Below are 14,877 nucleotides of genomic sequence, written 5' to 3'. Positions count from 1 at the left end.
CTAATTGTATTTATGAAATATGCTAGCATATTTCGTCTGCAGCAGCATTGTGAACTTTTGTAGAGATACGTTTTGCCAAGAACTTTTAAATGCATCATTATATTCAAATTGCAAACACATGAGGAGGGTCTCCGCATGAAAGACCCACGACTGGCAGATGAACGTGCTACTACATTTCTCTCCGAAACGGTAGGAAATTAAATTAGATTGAATGGAGGATTTTAACCGACAAGATGATTGACAGGGCAGTTTACGGTGACAGGACTCACGTAACTAAGCGACAGAGCTGTCTGTTAAAGATGCCGAAGTAGTATGTCGCAAAGTTTGCCTACTCTTTTGCTGCACACTCAATTTCTTCACAAAGACTAGGACATAAAGTAGGCGAATTGGGACGCAGCAACAGTCCTGCAGATTTCAGCTCCAACCCCAATCAAACACACCTGGACCAGCTAATCAAGCTGATCAGGGTTGCTAGATAATTACAGGCATGTGTGTTGGAACAGGGTTGGACCTGTAGTCTGCAGGACAGTAGCCCTCCAGGAGCAGGGTTGGAGACCCCTGGTGTAGACGGGCATGGAACAGAGACATGTCAAACCACTCAGAAGCATCTGGGGTGTGGCTGCGGTGTCCCCGGACAGGCTTGGGGACATCAGCAAAGGTGCTAGGGGCGCATGGAAATGAAGAGCTACTTCGGGGGGGCGAGACATGACTGTTCTCTGGCTGCTGCAACTCCTGAACACCTCGATCCGGAAGTTCTTTAATGACAGGCCATCCACAGCAAGAGCCTTGCTGTTCCACCTGTACATGATCAAGGCATTCGTGAGGCTGACATCTATTGCATATGCAAAATGTAAAACAAAGAATATACATATAAATTGTAAATATATAATATATAATAAGTGAAAAATAGCACTAAGTACTGGTGTTACCACTTATTTTAGCAGTAAAAAGGCTCACAGTAAAAACTAAACACCAATATGCCATAATATAAACTGGTTTAGTAGTAATAATTATAATAATAATAATAAAACTGTTACAAGTTAAAAAAATCACTATTTATGGCTTGATAATTTCAATAAATGGCTATATATGCCAATATATGTAATTTAAGTATAATAACAACTTGTAAAGTCACAAAACTGATCAAAATAACACATATTTTACACACTATTACACTATTTATGGCTACTGCAAGTACACTTACACTTTTTACTTGTGTTTGCAGTCCTACGTTATAATACATTATTTGTAAAAAATAAAAATATCCTTAGTATGGCTTACTACGCATCAGGTGTATGTCTAAAAATGGATATCATGTCACTTACCTGAACGGTATACCATATGATCACACCATTTTTCATGCCACAGCGTTCACTTATTTCTAGAAATCCTATGCAAACAACATCCATCTCACCATTTAACACAACTATTCAACCATGTAATGTGTGAGTTTCATTAAATGGTAAGTTTGGTATTTTACACTTAAAGCCCTGTTTTAAGTTCGTTTCTGATTAAATAGAACAGTTAACATTGAAATTTGGACAAATGCTGCTGTCCCGAGAATTTTCGGTTTCTGTGGTAGCACCCCCACCTACACAATGGTTTCATAGGTTCACTGGAACAAAAGATGCTTTCCAACAGGTTTTATCGTAGTTTTTGCCCAACTCTATTGACTTTTATTGGGACAAAAACTACGATAAAAACTGTTGGAAAGCATCTTTTGCAGCGATTTTTGTGTGAGCATATCAGTGAACACCCCAGACCACTCGGTGAGTTTCACGTCTTTGTAAACTAAAGTTTAATGCGTTTTATGAATGATTGTTCCAGTGAACCTATGAAACCATTGTGTAGGTGGGGGTGGGGGGTGTGGAGGGTGCTACCACAGAAACCAAAATTCTCGGGACAGCAGCATTTGTCCAAATTTCAATCTTAACCGTTCTATTTCATCAGAAATGAACTTAAAACAGGGCTTTAAGTGTAAAACACCGAACTTACCCTTTAACTTACCATTGTTCGTTTTCGATGCTATTTCAATATGTGGGAGTAGGTAGGGGCATAAATTTACATTTACATTTATCTGACGCTTTTATCCAAAGCGACTTACAATTGCTATGTATGTCAGAGGTCGCACGCCTCTGGAGCAATTAGGGGTTAAGTGTCTTGCTCAGGGACACATTGGTGTCTCACAGTGGATTCGAACCCGGGTCTCTCACATCAAAGGCATGTGTCTTATCCACTGCGCCATCACCACCCCGCATAAATCCGTACATCACAAATTCCGGAATAACGCTGAAGTTTGAAATGCTCAGGGCAACTCCTGTTTGGTTCAGATGCCATGGTGTCACTATCTATGACGTAGTCTGATGTCCGTTGATTGGCTGGGAGAAATCCATGTGCATATACAAGCTTACGGAGAGGCATGTAAATGCCATTGTGAAAGATCGATTAAGTTACCAAATATGATTCTTCACTCGATTCACAAACCCCTGCAGTTCCATCACAAACCCCAATTTGAGAAACTCTGATGTAATGTAATATATAATACACTTCATGTTGTTGATAACAAAAAATATATATATTTTTTTCTCTCTATTTTTATATCAGATTATTGTAAGATTATTGTAGCCTACTCAAATCAATTTGATAAACGAGTTAGGTCAAAAGTAATCTAAAAGTAATCCAAAAGTAGTCTGATTATATTACCTTAAATATGTAATGTAATGGATTATGGTACTAACTACAATTTTTGTCATGTAATTTGGAATCAGTAACTTTCAATTTGTAAGTAATCTACCCAGCTCTGGCCACAGTCCTTGTGGCTGAATGGAAATTAAATGGATGAGTGCACACATACCTGCATATGCTTATGTGTTTACAACCGATGGAAGGCAGTTTTGCACAGGAAGTTATGGAGAAGCATTATTAGTTTTCATTTTCCTTGAAAATAAATAATTATCATGGACTGTTAAAAATTAGTATTCAAGTCATAAGACAGTATGAATTGTTCTAAGGAGTTTAATGGTTAATCTTTAAATATTTATTCTGTTGATTACATTCAGTGGGGGTCAAAAATTGTGTTAATGTGTAATGAAAATGGTCTTAAATGTATACTTTTACTGGCATAAGGATATAGTTTTAAACTGCCCTTGTAGTTGAACAGCAGATGTAGGCCTATAGAACATATTAATTAGCTGTCATGTTTTGAGACAAATTAGTGAAGAGAGATAGACACGTGATGGCTGAATGATGGGGGAAGTGGAGCAGATGGAAACTCACTGATGAAGGACATCAAGATGGCAAACTGGAAATAGATACATATGTTGAGCATATCATGGGTATATATTATACTTAAGTTGGTGGATATGCAGTCCTAGTGGTTGAAGTCTGGGCTGGTAACTTGAAATGTCAAAATTGTGCCCTTGAACAAGACATTTAACCCCCATTCAACCCCAGAGGGACTGTCTCAATAATAATTCATTGTTGCTTTCTCAGTGAGCACATGTTGTTCAAATGGACAGCGGCTGCAATGTGTTGGTCGAGCATTTTTCTGTCACTTTGGCTAAAAGTGTAAGCTAAATGACAAATTAGTATGTTAAAATGCATTAATGATCTCAGAGAGAAAAAAAATACCCCATTTAGCTCCAGCAGCAGATAAGCCAAAGCATCATACAATAATAAAAGCAGCTGAATTGCTACAGCTGGCAAGCACTTTGGCAGCAAACATCTCGCAGTGACAACACCCATGTGTTTGTGTGTTGATTCCATTCATAACTGCCAAGGATTATCATCAGACCTTGAGCAGATATCTGGGGGGCAGTGATGATTTTTTTTTTTTACAGCTGTTTTTACAGAGCGACAGAGTCTTTTTTTTTAAATCAGTTGATCAAACTGTTTGCAACATGTAGCTTAATCTATTTTTTGTTCACACGTGACAAAGGCTACATTTGAAGTGAATATGAAATGACACCCATTTTTCCACATTAATGTGATATATTTTAAAGTAATACTGAATGTTCAGAGGAAGAAAAAAAGACTGGCTAGGACTTGTTTGGATTGTGAAAAGTAGGCATTACATACCAGAATGGAGCCAGAATGAATGCAAGTTTGCTATGGGTTAAAATTGTCCAAAACAGTGCAACAGTTGGTTTTGAAGTGAAAATCCTATTTATTTTCTCCATAAAGGAATTGTTTTTTAACAAGAATGGTTAAAGACATACCTACTGTAAGCTACAAGGTTGTTAATCAATGATATATGCTATTGTTGAACCCATCAGCCTGCATTATTGTAACTTTTTTTATTATTATTATAATTAACAGCAACATTCCTGGTTAAAATCTACATGATGTATGATTCAGCAGCAAAATCTCCTCAAATCGTAATGCTCCATGGAATTTTTGTTCTTTTCCTTATTAAAGCCATCTTGTACCTTTGTCTTTTTGGACAATTTTGGAACACTTTTTTTGTTTTAAATCAAAGTTTGTTGTTATTCACCTCATAGCTGGTTTGGTTCATGGCGTTTAAAGGTGTAGTATGTAATATTGGCAGTCAAAATTCAAAATGTTGGAGAGAGTTATTTCCCCTGCCCCCTCCTCCTCCGATTCGACGCTCACACAGGTTGCCAGATTGAGGACAGGCAACAGGAATGAATGCAATTGACAATGGAAAGTGATTAGCCTTACACTGAAAGTTGATCAGCTAATTTGCAACATTGGTAACACTTTACAATACGGGTGCACTAATAAGCATTAATTAATACTTAACTAATGCACAGATAATCATGAGTTAATGTATGACTCATGAAGAACTAAACCATTAATTAATTATTACTGCATCAGCAACTAATAAAGAGTCTATATGATTAATAGATTAAGTAATACATGAATTGCTATTAATTAAACGTGTCATCGTATTAATTCCTTAATAACGTGTGTTAAATGTGTTAATTACCACAATTAGTCAAAGCTATGCACTTCAACTTCCAGTTGTCTGCTTTAATTAATCATTAGCTAATGATTTGCAAATCTATCATTATGTTATGACTTTACTTGTTGAGGCACATTACTAATAACTAATTGTTAAATAATATGTAATTTTGGTTTTGACATCCACACTATGGATTTCAATTTCCCGCCTTTTACAACCAGGATTCACTGTGCCAGATGAACCACCGCATCCAACAGTTCATGGGACAGGAGTGTGTCAGGTTAAGCTTGAGCTCGAGGATTTAAAGGAAGAACACTGAGAACATGCGGCCAAGCTCTGCTATTTCATACCACTGTGTCTAGACCAGACAAAGACACTAGAACCCATTATAATCATTGATACAACACTGGATGCGACACAATGCTACACGACACAACAAAACCCAGACAGTAAACTGATGCCTTACTCTATTTCTGACGTACTCCGAGCTCTTGCGCTACTTCTATTATCAAGGACAAATGGACTTGCAATGGTCTGTCATGTCCAGTGTAAACAGCTGTAATGGTCTCGTCCAGTTTAAACACGGTGTAACAGCGTCAGTATTTCAGATTCTGGTGTGCTGATATTTGTGTGCGGCCCAACTTACCCATCCTTCAAACACTCTCTGACATTACACTCACTGCATGTGCAACTGCCCCACAGACCTTTAGTGGGGATGACAAAACCCATAACCATAATGACATATTATTTAACAATTAATTAATAGTCATGTGCCTCAACAAGTAAAGTCATAACATAACATGGAAGTTGAAGTGCTATGTTGACTAATTGTGCTAATTAACACATTAATTTACATTATTAGTTAATAAAACGTCATTAATGAATTAATACATGATGACACGTTTAATTAATAGCAATTAATTTATTACTTAATCTATTAATCATTTAGACTCTTTATTAGTTGCTGATGCAGTAATAATTAATTAATGGTTTAGTTCTTCATGAATCATACATTAACTCATGATTATCTGTGCATTAGTTAAGTATGAATTAATGCTTATTAGTGCACCCGTATTGTAAAGTGTTACCGCAACATTTGTAATGTTTTTATTGCAGAGCCTTTTTAGCACAGTTAGAATCTGCGATCCCTGACCCAGTTTGTTTTCTGGCTTCCATGGCTGCAATACGCTGTATTTTCCACCAACTGGCAATCTGTGGTGTCGATATATTATTGGGTAAATTGGCAGTGGGCTGGATCACACATACCAAAACAAAAACAGACATTTCGACACGAAATGCACATTTCAAAGTAGAATAATTTAGTGTCCTAAATCTCTGTAAATATATTAGTTTTATGCTTTATAACAATAAATAAAAATTACATACAGCACTTTTAACCAACAAATACTTTTTTGAAACTCCTTATAGAAAAAATACTGCCAGATAAAAGGCAATTGAAAAAGTGGGCAGACACTGTTGAACTATATATTATATTTTATTAACAATATTCAGGACGAGCCCGTTCAGATAATCTACCCTATCAAAGCGAGAGGAGGCTTATATATAGGGTCGAATTACCTCTGTTCCACGACGCTGTTTCCTATCCCAGCCAGGGATTGGGGCGAGAGTGCTCTGGGTTCGGGCCAAATTCCAAACTCAGAGCCCTCTTCTCTAACAGCACGCCAAATACACATATTTTATACACATATTTTATACTATATTAGATTATATGTAAGTGTGAACTCGTGTGCACATGGCCTTCATGACATCAATAGAAAAATAGTTTAAGATGAAAAGCAAAACATTTTTCTCCTTAGAATAATGTTAAACGGGGTCAATTCTCATTTAATGTTGACTTTAAATATGTCATTTTAGGTTAAAGAAAGCTTTTCAAAACTTACTCCAAGATAATCACTCTGACCTAACTTAATTCTACAATAAATGCTGCAGTCATGACTCTTCGAGACATTACAAGGATGTTTTTATTCAGATTTAAACAAATATTTCTTGACACATTCTTGAGCCTCCGTCTTGCCTCACTTTAAAGCATCACAAATAAACCAAGACATTTTTGAGTCATAGGAGCTTCTATTTTTGAACGTCTAAAATCATCTCAGTCGGACTTGGTGGCAAATCTGCAAGTGGTATGGTCTGAAACCATTACATAAGAGAAAGGAACAGATCACAGACAAAAAAGTAAGGCCACACGATAGATTGCACACTATAAAATACACTAACAATTGACCCTCTCCTCAAATGGATCTTTTGTTCCAGTCTCCACGGAGCATTTTTCTTTGAATATAATCCAAGTCTTTTGGCAAGAAAGAAATGATTACACATAATAACAGCCTAAGACGAACATCATTGGCACTGACGGCTCTCCATGGTGAAACGTTTCACGTGGCACTCCACTTTTGTTCTGGTTCCCCATGTCTCTCGGCTTTCCAGCACATGCTAAAGGTTCTTTAGAGATAAAACAGGAAGAAAAAAAAAAAAGCTTGACATTTTCTCAAAGAATCTCATATACTTACAAACATCATTATACACATTTTACACAGGGCAGTATGGACCAAGTCTAGCCAAATTGTATGTTCCAAACGTGTCGCTGATGAATCCTTGTAGTTGCCGGAAACAAATTTGAGAAATTAAAAAGGGCACAAATTGAGATTTCATCAATACATATTTTTTCTTTGAACAAAATAAACATTTACATAGAATTATTTGGTAATGATCAAGGCAGTGAGCAATATTGTACTGATGTGCGCGGGGGTGCGAATAGTGATGTTTTTATAATGGTTACTTTACATCTCTTGGTACATATACAGAGAGAGTTCATCAATGGGTCACATGATCCTCGGCTGCATTATACAGCATGTTCTCAATCATCTGTCCATCATAATATGAGCGAACATCGTGGGCTACTTTCCTCCTGGCAAGAGAAGAAGTTCATAGAAGTTCTCTATGTTCCCTGTCAGCTTCTCAACAAGGCTGGTGCTTCTTCCCTTTCTCTTGGATAGGGCAGTGGTATTTCTAGTCTTTTTAAAGCTCCTTTTAGGGATTTGCTGTTTTTTGTTTCGACTGGTTTTTAAAGATGGCGTGTGATGCACACATACACACACACTAAGAGAGAGAGAGAGAAAGATCAATGTCAGTTTAAAGAAGTTCTTTGATTGAGGTCAGAAGAATCCTTCAGATGCTTCCTGGTGTTGTAGAGTCAGGTTGTGTTTACAGAACCTGATTGACCAGTGCAAAGGCCAGTGTCAGTGTGGCAGCAGAAACACTGATTGAAGTCACAGATGAATGTCTGGCTCTGTTGTTGTCAGCGTGGTGAGAGCCCACCGAGTCAATGGATCCCTCCATATTGGGGTCCACCACATTCTGTAGAAATATTACAAGCTTTTTTTGGTTATATGCTTTGTTCAAGTATTCAGATTACGGGTAATTCCTGTTCCTTTATGTACTCAGTAACGTTAAAACAAATAATTGGTTTGTGCTGTAATTTAAGAAGTATTTCTATAAAAGCATATAGGAGACATTCAGAAATATGCAGTTATTTAAACTTTATTAATTTTAACTTCATTATTTATCAATGATGTGTGGTTTTTCCAGAATTAATTCACATCGTGCAGCATGATGCCATTAAAGTTATGCTTTATTTAGTTACAGAGATATTACAAGACTAGAAGCTGGAAAGTGCAATCAAATTGCCAAGAAATTGTAATTGAGAGAAAGAAAAAATGAAAATATGCAATATATATGAATACATTTTTAGTTTTTCAAGTTAGAAGTGCAGCATTGTGACAAAATGAAAGAAAAATGAAATTATGGTCACTTAGATATGAGTGTGATAAAAAAAATAATATGATTTCCATTTAAGAGTAAATAAATGTGCATAATTAACCCAGAATACGTAGGTAAAAACAAAGTAGGTACAACAAAATGATGTTATGATTTATGAATTTTTTCTTACCTCGTCAGCACAATCAAAACTGTTAGAAGGAGAACATTTCTGCTCACTGTCCTGTGAAAATAGAAATAATTAATATTCCTAAGCTTCCTAATTCTTAGATTCGCCACTTCATACCCCCAGTCTGACAGGCGGGTCTGTGACCAGCGCCATAATGGCTGCAGGACCGGATGCTGCTTGCCTGGGCTGGACTACCTCCATCCCCCACTCCCAACCGTGTTGCAATGTCTTGTTTGTAGAGTATGTGCTAATGTTGCTGAGGTGTTTTTTCCTGTTCCCAGACTGTACTCCTTACAGGAGCATAGTCTGGGGGTTGCCTTTTTTCTCCTCACCTCTCCTCATGTCATGCTGTATTTTTTCTCAAGTTGGCGCTGAATATAGCAGCCTCGGTAACACCTTATTACCAAAGCAAATTCCTTGTATGTGCACAACACTACTTGGCAATAAAATTGATTCTGATTCTGATTCTGATTGCATCCATAACCTCAACACAGCACTGGTCATTGTTGATTGTGTCATCCTGCCCAACATCCATCATTCCATCATGAATAATTACCCAAGACATACTCTAAGCTATAGTGGAACAGTGTAATATGGATGTTAAAGTAAATTGTGTAATTTTTTGATGTTGCAATACTTCCATCCTAGTTTAATAGAGAGAGACTGCGAGTAAGCTATTTGATTCCCCTGAAATGTAAACCCTGTGAAGCCGTGAAATCATAATGTGTTTGTTTGGGCATCTCAACAAGCCCAATATAACAACAACGTCTCAACCAATAACGTGAGTTACAGGTGGGACTATCTGTTTGGTTGACCAATGACAGTTGGGGGTGCAGAAATTTCAAACGTTCCCTTTAAATATTCAGAAATCAGTTGATTGTGAAGATGGAAATTATGTGACCAATTTTGTTAGAAGGATTCACTTTGTAAGTGTAAATTCTGTGTGAAATGTCACTCATATCAAGGTGTTTTTAGCAGGTGGGTTTTTTACATGCCATGAAGCAGAATAAATGCATTTGATATTGGAAAGTCGTGCACTAAACATGTTCAAGAACTTCTCAGCTAGTTACAGTTCGTTAACTACAAGACAATCATAAACGTATCATCTCCTGTCTTTGTGAGAAAAAACAACAACTGCAAACCCATAATTAAGTTTCACGGACAAATTCTATTCTTTGAATTGCTTTTCCCACAAGAAACATGTCGTTTTTAGAGCTGTTTTACGGTAAAGAAAGAAAGAAAGAGCATGAAATCAATGAATAAAGTTCATTTTTAAGATAAAACACTGACTTCAGAGGATTAACAACGCTGTTGAATAAAAGCAAACAAACAGAAACCCAAGCAGAATGTCTCCTCCTCCTGTCTATTTCCAAAGCTGGCAGCTCCTCTTCTGAAAACTCTGGTTCGTATAGGTATGGTTCTGGATCTTGACTGTCTGAGAAGTCACCCTCTTCATCTCTCACAAAATCCACCATGTTCATCGCCATTCACTATGTCTACTGTATGTTGAAAGATTTCAGGTGTTGCGTGATATCTCTGCGCCCAAGTAGCAGTGCTTCGCCAGTGCTTCCCCCCATAAAGTCCCAAGTCAATATCTGCCTAAATCGCCTAGTCTTAATCTGCATTGCTATTTGTACTCGTTGTGAATACGCAGGCCAAAAGGAGTAATTACGTTTTTTTTTTATTATCACTTTTACTCACAACATGATAGCTGGCAACAAATGATTCCATTCATTATGCTAAGCTAAACTAGCAGCGGCTCTGCCAAACTAAAACAATGCATACACTGAGACAAAAATGTGTTTGCCCACCTATCTAAATGTATGAAAGAAGGTGAATAAGCCCTATTTCAAAAGCGGTGGAGTGTTCCTTTAAAGGGGTGGTAAAATGCCCTTTCCACAAGATGTAAAATAAATCTCTGATGTCCCCAGAGTGTGTGTGTGTGTGAAGTTTTAGCACAAAATACCACACAGATATTTTTATATAGCATGTTAAAGTTGTCACTTTTTGAGGGTTAGCAAAAACGCACCGTTTTATGCCTGGCCCTTTAAATGCAAAAGAGCTGCCTCAGAGGGCGGGGTTTCAAGAGCTCTTGTGTGTTAGCAGCTGTGATAACCTCACGCAGACACACTAAAATGACAGAAACTGTTCTGCCTTTAATGTTAAAACAGAGTCAGACAAAGATGGAGAGACTCAAGAAGAAGTGACAACATGTAGAATGCAACAGGACGTCTCTGAATGGTTAGTTGATGAATTTATGTTGCTGATGTGGAGTTAACTATCTTCAATTAGTATATTCTGTCATGATAATCTATAAATCGCTCATATAGGAACTGTTGTGAGATGCACACAGATTGACTTTTTATTGCATGTGAAAAGAAGGATGCTAAAGTTTGAGCTGACTCACAAATGTACTCTTATACAACAACTTTTCCTCTTCTCAACATGGACTGTGTGTTCCTGGGGGTGGGGTTTATGTACATTTTAGGGTTGCTGATGTCACTAACCTGGGAGGAATGTCGTGTAGTCCCTACCAGCCGTTTGTTGTAGTCCTTTTCTTTAAAAGCAAATACCTCCCTTTGCTTTGAACTTTGAGCATTGTAACTTTGCAGATGTTGTTTATGCTCAAACAGCAACATTTCACACAATTAAAGTTAGAAAAGTGAAATCGTGTTTTACCACCCCTTTAAGTAAATTGATCTTGAAACAGGAAATCGGTTGTCTGCAAAAAGTGTTATGCCTTAATATATCCACCCTAAAAATTTTCATCACAATCTAATATCATGATATAAAATGAAAATTCAACCATTATGGAAATGGATGTTTTCCCCTTGTTTTTATGAAAAGCTGGGGTTTTTCAATGAGAGACACAGATAATAACAGACTTGACATTCTTGAGTACAGGTGCTTTTTCAATCAACACATTCCATACTCGCACATTTTTTACTATAAGCACACTTTCAACACACTTGTAAACGCGCCAAGTAATCGAGCAGATATGAGCAGCAATGTCAGATCCCACTTTTTCACAGATTGACTGTTGCCTCCTATGACAATTGCCATAGACATAAATTAAAATAGTTATTTCCCGTGTGACTACATGATATTTCTGTCTGTGGAGTTTTCATAATTTGTTTCAGCATGGATGAGAGACTACAGTCATTTTCTTCAGTACCCAGGGGCTTATAACTGAATCCTCAGGACTTAGGACAGAACTGCAAGGCACGATATGATAGAAGTGGTCACACAAGCCATATCTCTATAATGCAGCCCCTTTCAAACTTGGATTAGCTGACAAATTAGTGTTTATGATGACATCACTCATTTGCATAGGGTTACATAGCTTCCTGTATGCAAGCGAAAGCATACTAACCAAACCATCCTTTAGATCAATGCGACAATCAACATAACATTTAGAGGAGAGAGAAGCGTTAAATGGGATATGGACATGACATGGGCCATATTCAAACCTTAATCTTACATCTGAGCATCAAGGCTAAATATTTCATGAGCATGTGCATTAACCAGTATGCCATGGCAGACAACTTTCTCCAGGAATTACAGACCTCGTTGGTGTGGACAGCCATGTTGAATGTCCCCTGCATGAGCTGACAAATGCTCTTAGTTTATGAATTATTCACCTACATATTGAATTATACAAAATTGTTTTACCTTCCACTAGACACTCTGCATATATTCAGGTAAAACAGGAAAAAAGAGGAATTCTGCTTCCCTCGGTTATTTTAATGATTGTAATAGTCGGTGTCCCCAAGTTTTGGCCTAGATTTAAGCAGGGTTTAATGAAATTTCTGTGTTTTGCTTTTGTACATGCACAAAGCAGATTTCAGCACTAATCTTGACATTCAGAGCAATTTTAATGTTAGTATGTGACACTCACAGGACTATCTTAATTGAATGGAGCATAAATGCAAGCACTACTGCCCATTACACTGACTAAAAAAACAAAGAAAATATGGGTTTCCAGGAGAATATTAGGTAATTTATGTAATTTATGACTTTAAAGAAGCAAACTGCTTGATTTCTATGCTACTAGCATAAGGCTGTGTGTCCACCAAAGCATTTTTTCCTATGGCCAGTGTATTTTTTCAAATAAGCACTGAACATCTATTTTATGCTGAGGGCTTTATGTCACTTTTTCCCAAGCCGTCCAATCACAGTGAAGGGGGGGGGGGGGCAAATACCACACCGACCAATTGTCACATCCCGCTTGTATAACAACAACAGATGACACAAGCAAAACAACGGAACAAAAATCATTTAAAACAAGAGCCAGAGCAAGTACTTTACATGTCATCATTTTTATATGCAGAAACAAACAATCTATAAAATCAGATACTAGTAACACTTAAGTGGATATTCCGTATCATGGCAACCACAGATCCTCAACTGGAAAAAATAAACTGCTGTGCCGTCGAAGAGCTCTCAAGCACCCCCAGCTAAGCATTTTCAGTAGGGCTGGACCAGAATATTCGAATATTCGTTCGGTGGGTTGGTATTTGATTTGAAAATTTGACATTCGAATATTCGTTTTTGTTTTGTTTTTTTGCACACCTGGGATCCCCCGCGAAACGGTTCTCACTCGCGCTTGAATAAGGCCGGCGACACACTGGCTGCATGGCGTGAGCGTCTCAGCTGTGTGGCATGTACGTTTTTATTTCAGCTCCCATGTTAACAGGTTGGAGATTGCACACTGCCTGTGTGAAACACGCGAATCAGGCGCGGCTCGAGCCACGCGGAAAATGCGTGCATGCTAGAAATAGAACCGACGCCTAACTGCAACGGGAGTGTTCTCTGGCTAGAGCGCAGAACAGCGGAGTTTGTATGGACCGAAGTGCATGCCTGAGCTTGTGTTTTGGGTTAAGCTGCGTTGCTTTGACATTGTGGAAAATAGAATAATAGAAACAAAATGTATTAGCCTTTTACCCGTTATTATCAATCTAAATTAATCTCGTTTTTAATTTAACTTAATTTCGTTTTTCTTTATTTAAATTTAGTTTTTTCTTTATTTAAGTTTCATTTTTCTTTATTTAAATTTCGTTTTTTCTTTATTTAAGTTTCATTTTTCTTTATTTAAATTTCGTTTTTCTTTATTTAAGTTTCGTTTTTCTTTATTTAAGTTTCGTTTTTCTTTATTTAAATTTATTTTTTTCTTTATTTAAATTTCGTTTTTCCTTATTTAAATTAATTTTTTTCTTTATTTAAATTTCGTTTTTCTTTATTTAAATCTACCCTTTACTGTGTCAGTAATTTGTTAGTCAGAAAAATATTAGACTACCTTAAAAGTATTGCTTAATTTAACAGACCTGTGTGTGTGCGTTTTATATCATAGTGGAGTGTCCGTTCTCGGAGCATATAAACCCTGCCCGCGTGAGGTGCGCTGCTTCCCGCTCGCGCTGTTCTGTAGCTGACTAAAAGTTTATTAATTCTGAATGTGTCGCGTCTCGCGTGTCCATCTATATTGCACCAAATGCAACACTGCACTCCCTTGTGAAGTCGGTTGGATGAACGGTTCTCGAAATAATCAAAATGCAAAAAGACAGACCCACACAGAGATTCCTGCCTTTATTAGTGAAAAGAACATGTTCAGCCCCCTCTCGCCGAAGCTTCGAATATTCGATGTTCATTACTACCGAAGCTTCGAAGCTCAAAAAATGGTATTCGGACCAGCCCTAATTTTCAGAGCTAAAAACACTTTGGTGGACACATGGCTTAAGCATAATAAAAACAACCCATTGGCCAACTAGCCCAATGACTAATTAAACTAGCCCAAATGCCGTAACTCAAACTATGCCACTGACATACCTAAAATACATATTGAAATACATAATCACTGTACTTTTCACATTACCTTAACCCTCTGAGGTCGACTTTCGCGCGGGCGATAGTTTTAGATTTTGATCTTACATATTATGTGTTGTACATCATTAGATCCTGATAAGTGTCTATTTTTTTTGTGGATACTCAC

At 37.3% G+C, this 14,877-nt stretch overlaps 1 protein-coding gene and 1 long non-coding RNA gene across 6 annotated transcripts in view; one reads left to right on the top strand and one right to left on the bottom strand.

Moving 5' to 3' along the window:
- LOC143750108 (uncharacterized) overlaps positions 1-14,877 on the top strand; it is a 204,810-nt gene that overhangs the window by 67,676 nt on the left and 122,257 nt on the right. The gene's annotated exons all lie outside the window — the stretch shown is intronic.
- The window catches only part of gfra2b (GDNF family receptor alpha 2b), a 76,738-nt gene continuing 68,749 nt past the window's right edge, over positions 6,889-14,877 (bottom strand). Inside the window, exons 8-10 of one of the 2 annotated variants that reach the window (XM_077242942.1) lie at positions 8,895-8,945; positions 8,159-8,302; positions 6,889-8,044 (exon numbers count right to left, since the gene is read on the bottom strand). In XM_077242942.1, the coding sequence (XP_077099057.1) occupies positions 7,976-8,044; positions 8,159-8,302; positions 8,895-8,945 (264 nt within the window). In that variant the 3' untranslated portion in view covers positions 6,889-7,975. Of the gene's footprint in view, positions 8,303-8,894; positions 8,946-14,877 lie in introns of both variants that reach the window. The other variant, XM_077242943.1, reaches the window with a different exon arrangement.

This window comes from Siphateles boraxobius, unplaced genomic scaffold, assembly GCF_051911475.1.
Source record: "Siphateles boraxobius isolate OS27281-9 unplaced genomic scaffold, OSU_SipBor_1 25, whole genome shotgun sequence".
In the NCBI taxonomy this organism is placed as follows: Eukaryota; Metazoa; Chordata; class Actinopteri; order Cypriniformes; family Leuciscidae; genus Siphateles; species Siphateles boraxobius.
This window is presented reverse-complemented; position numbering and strand designations above follow the sequence as displayed.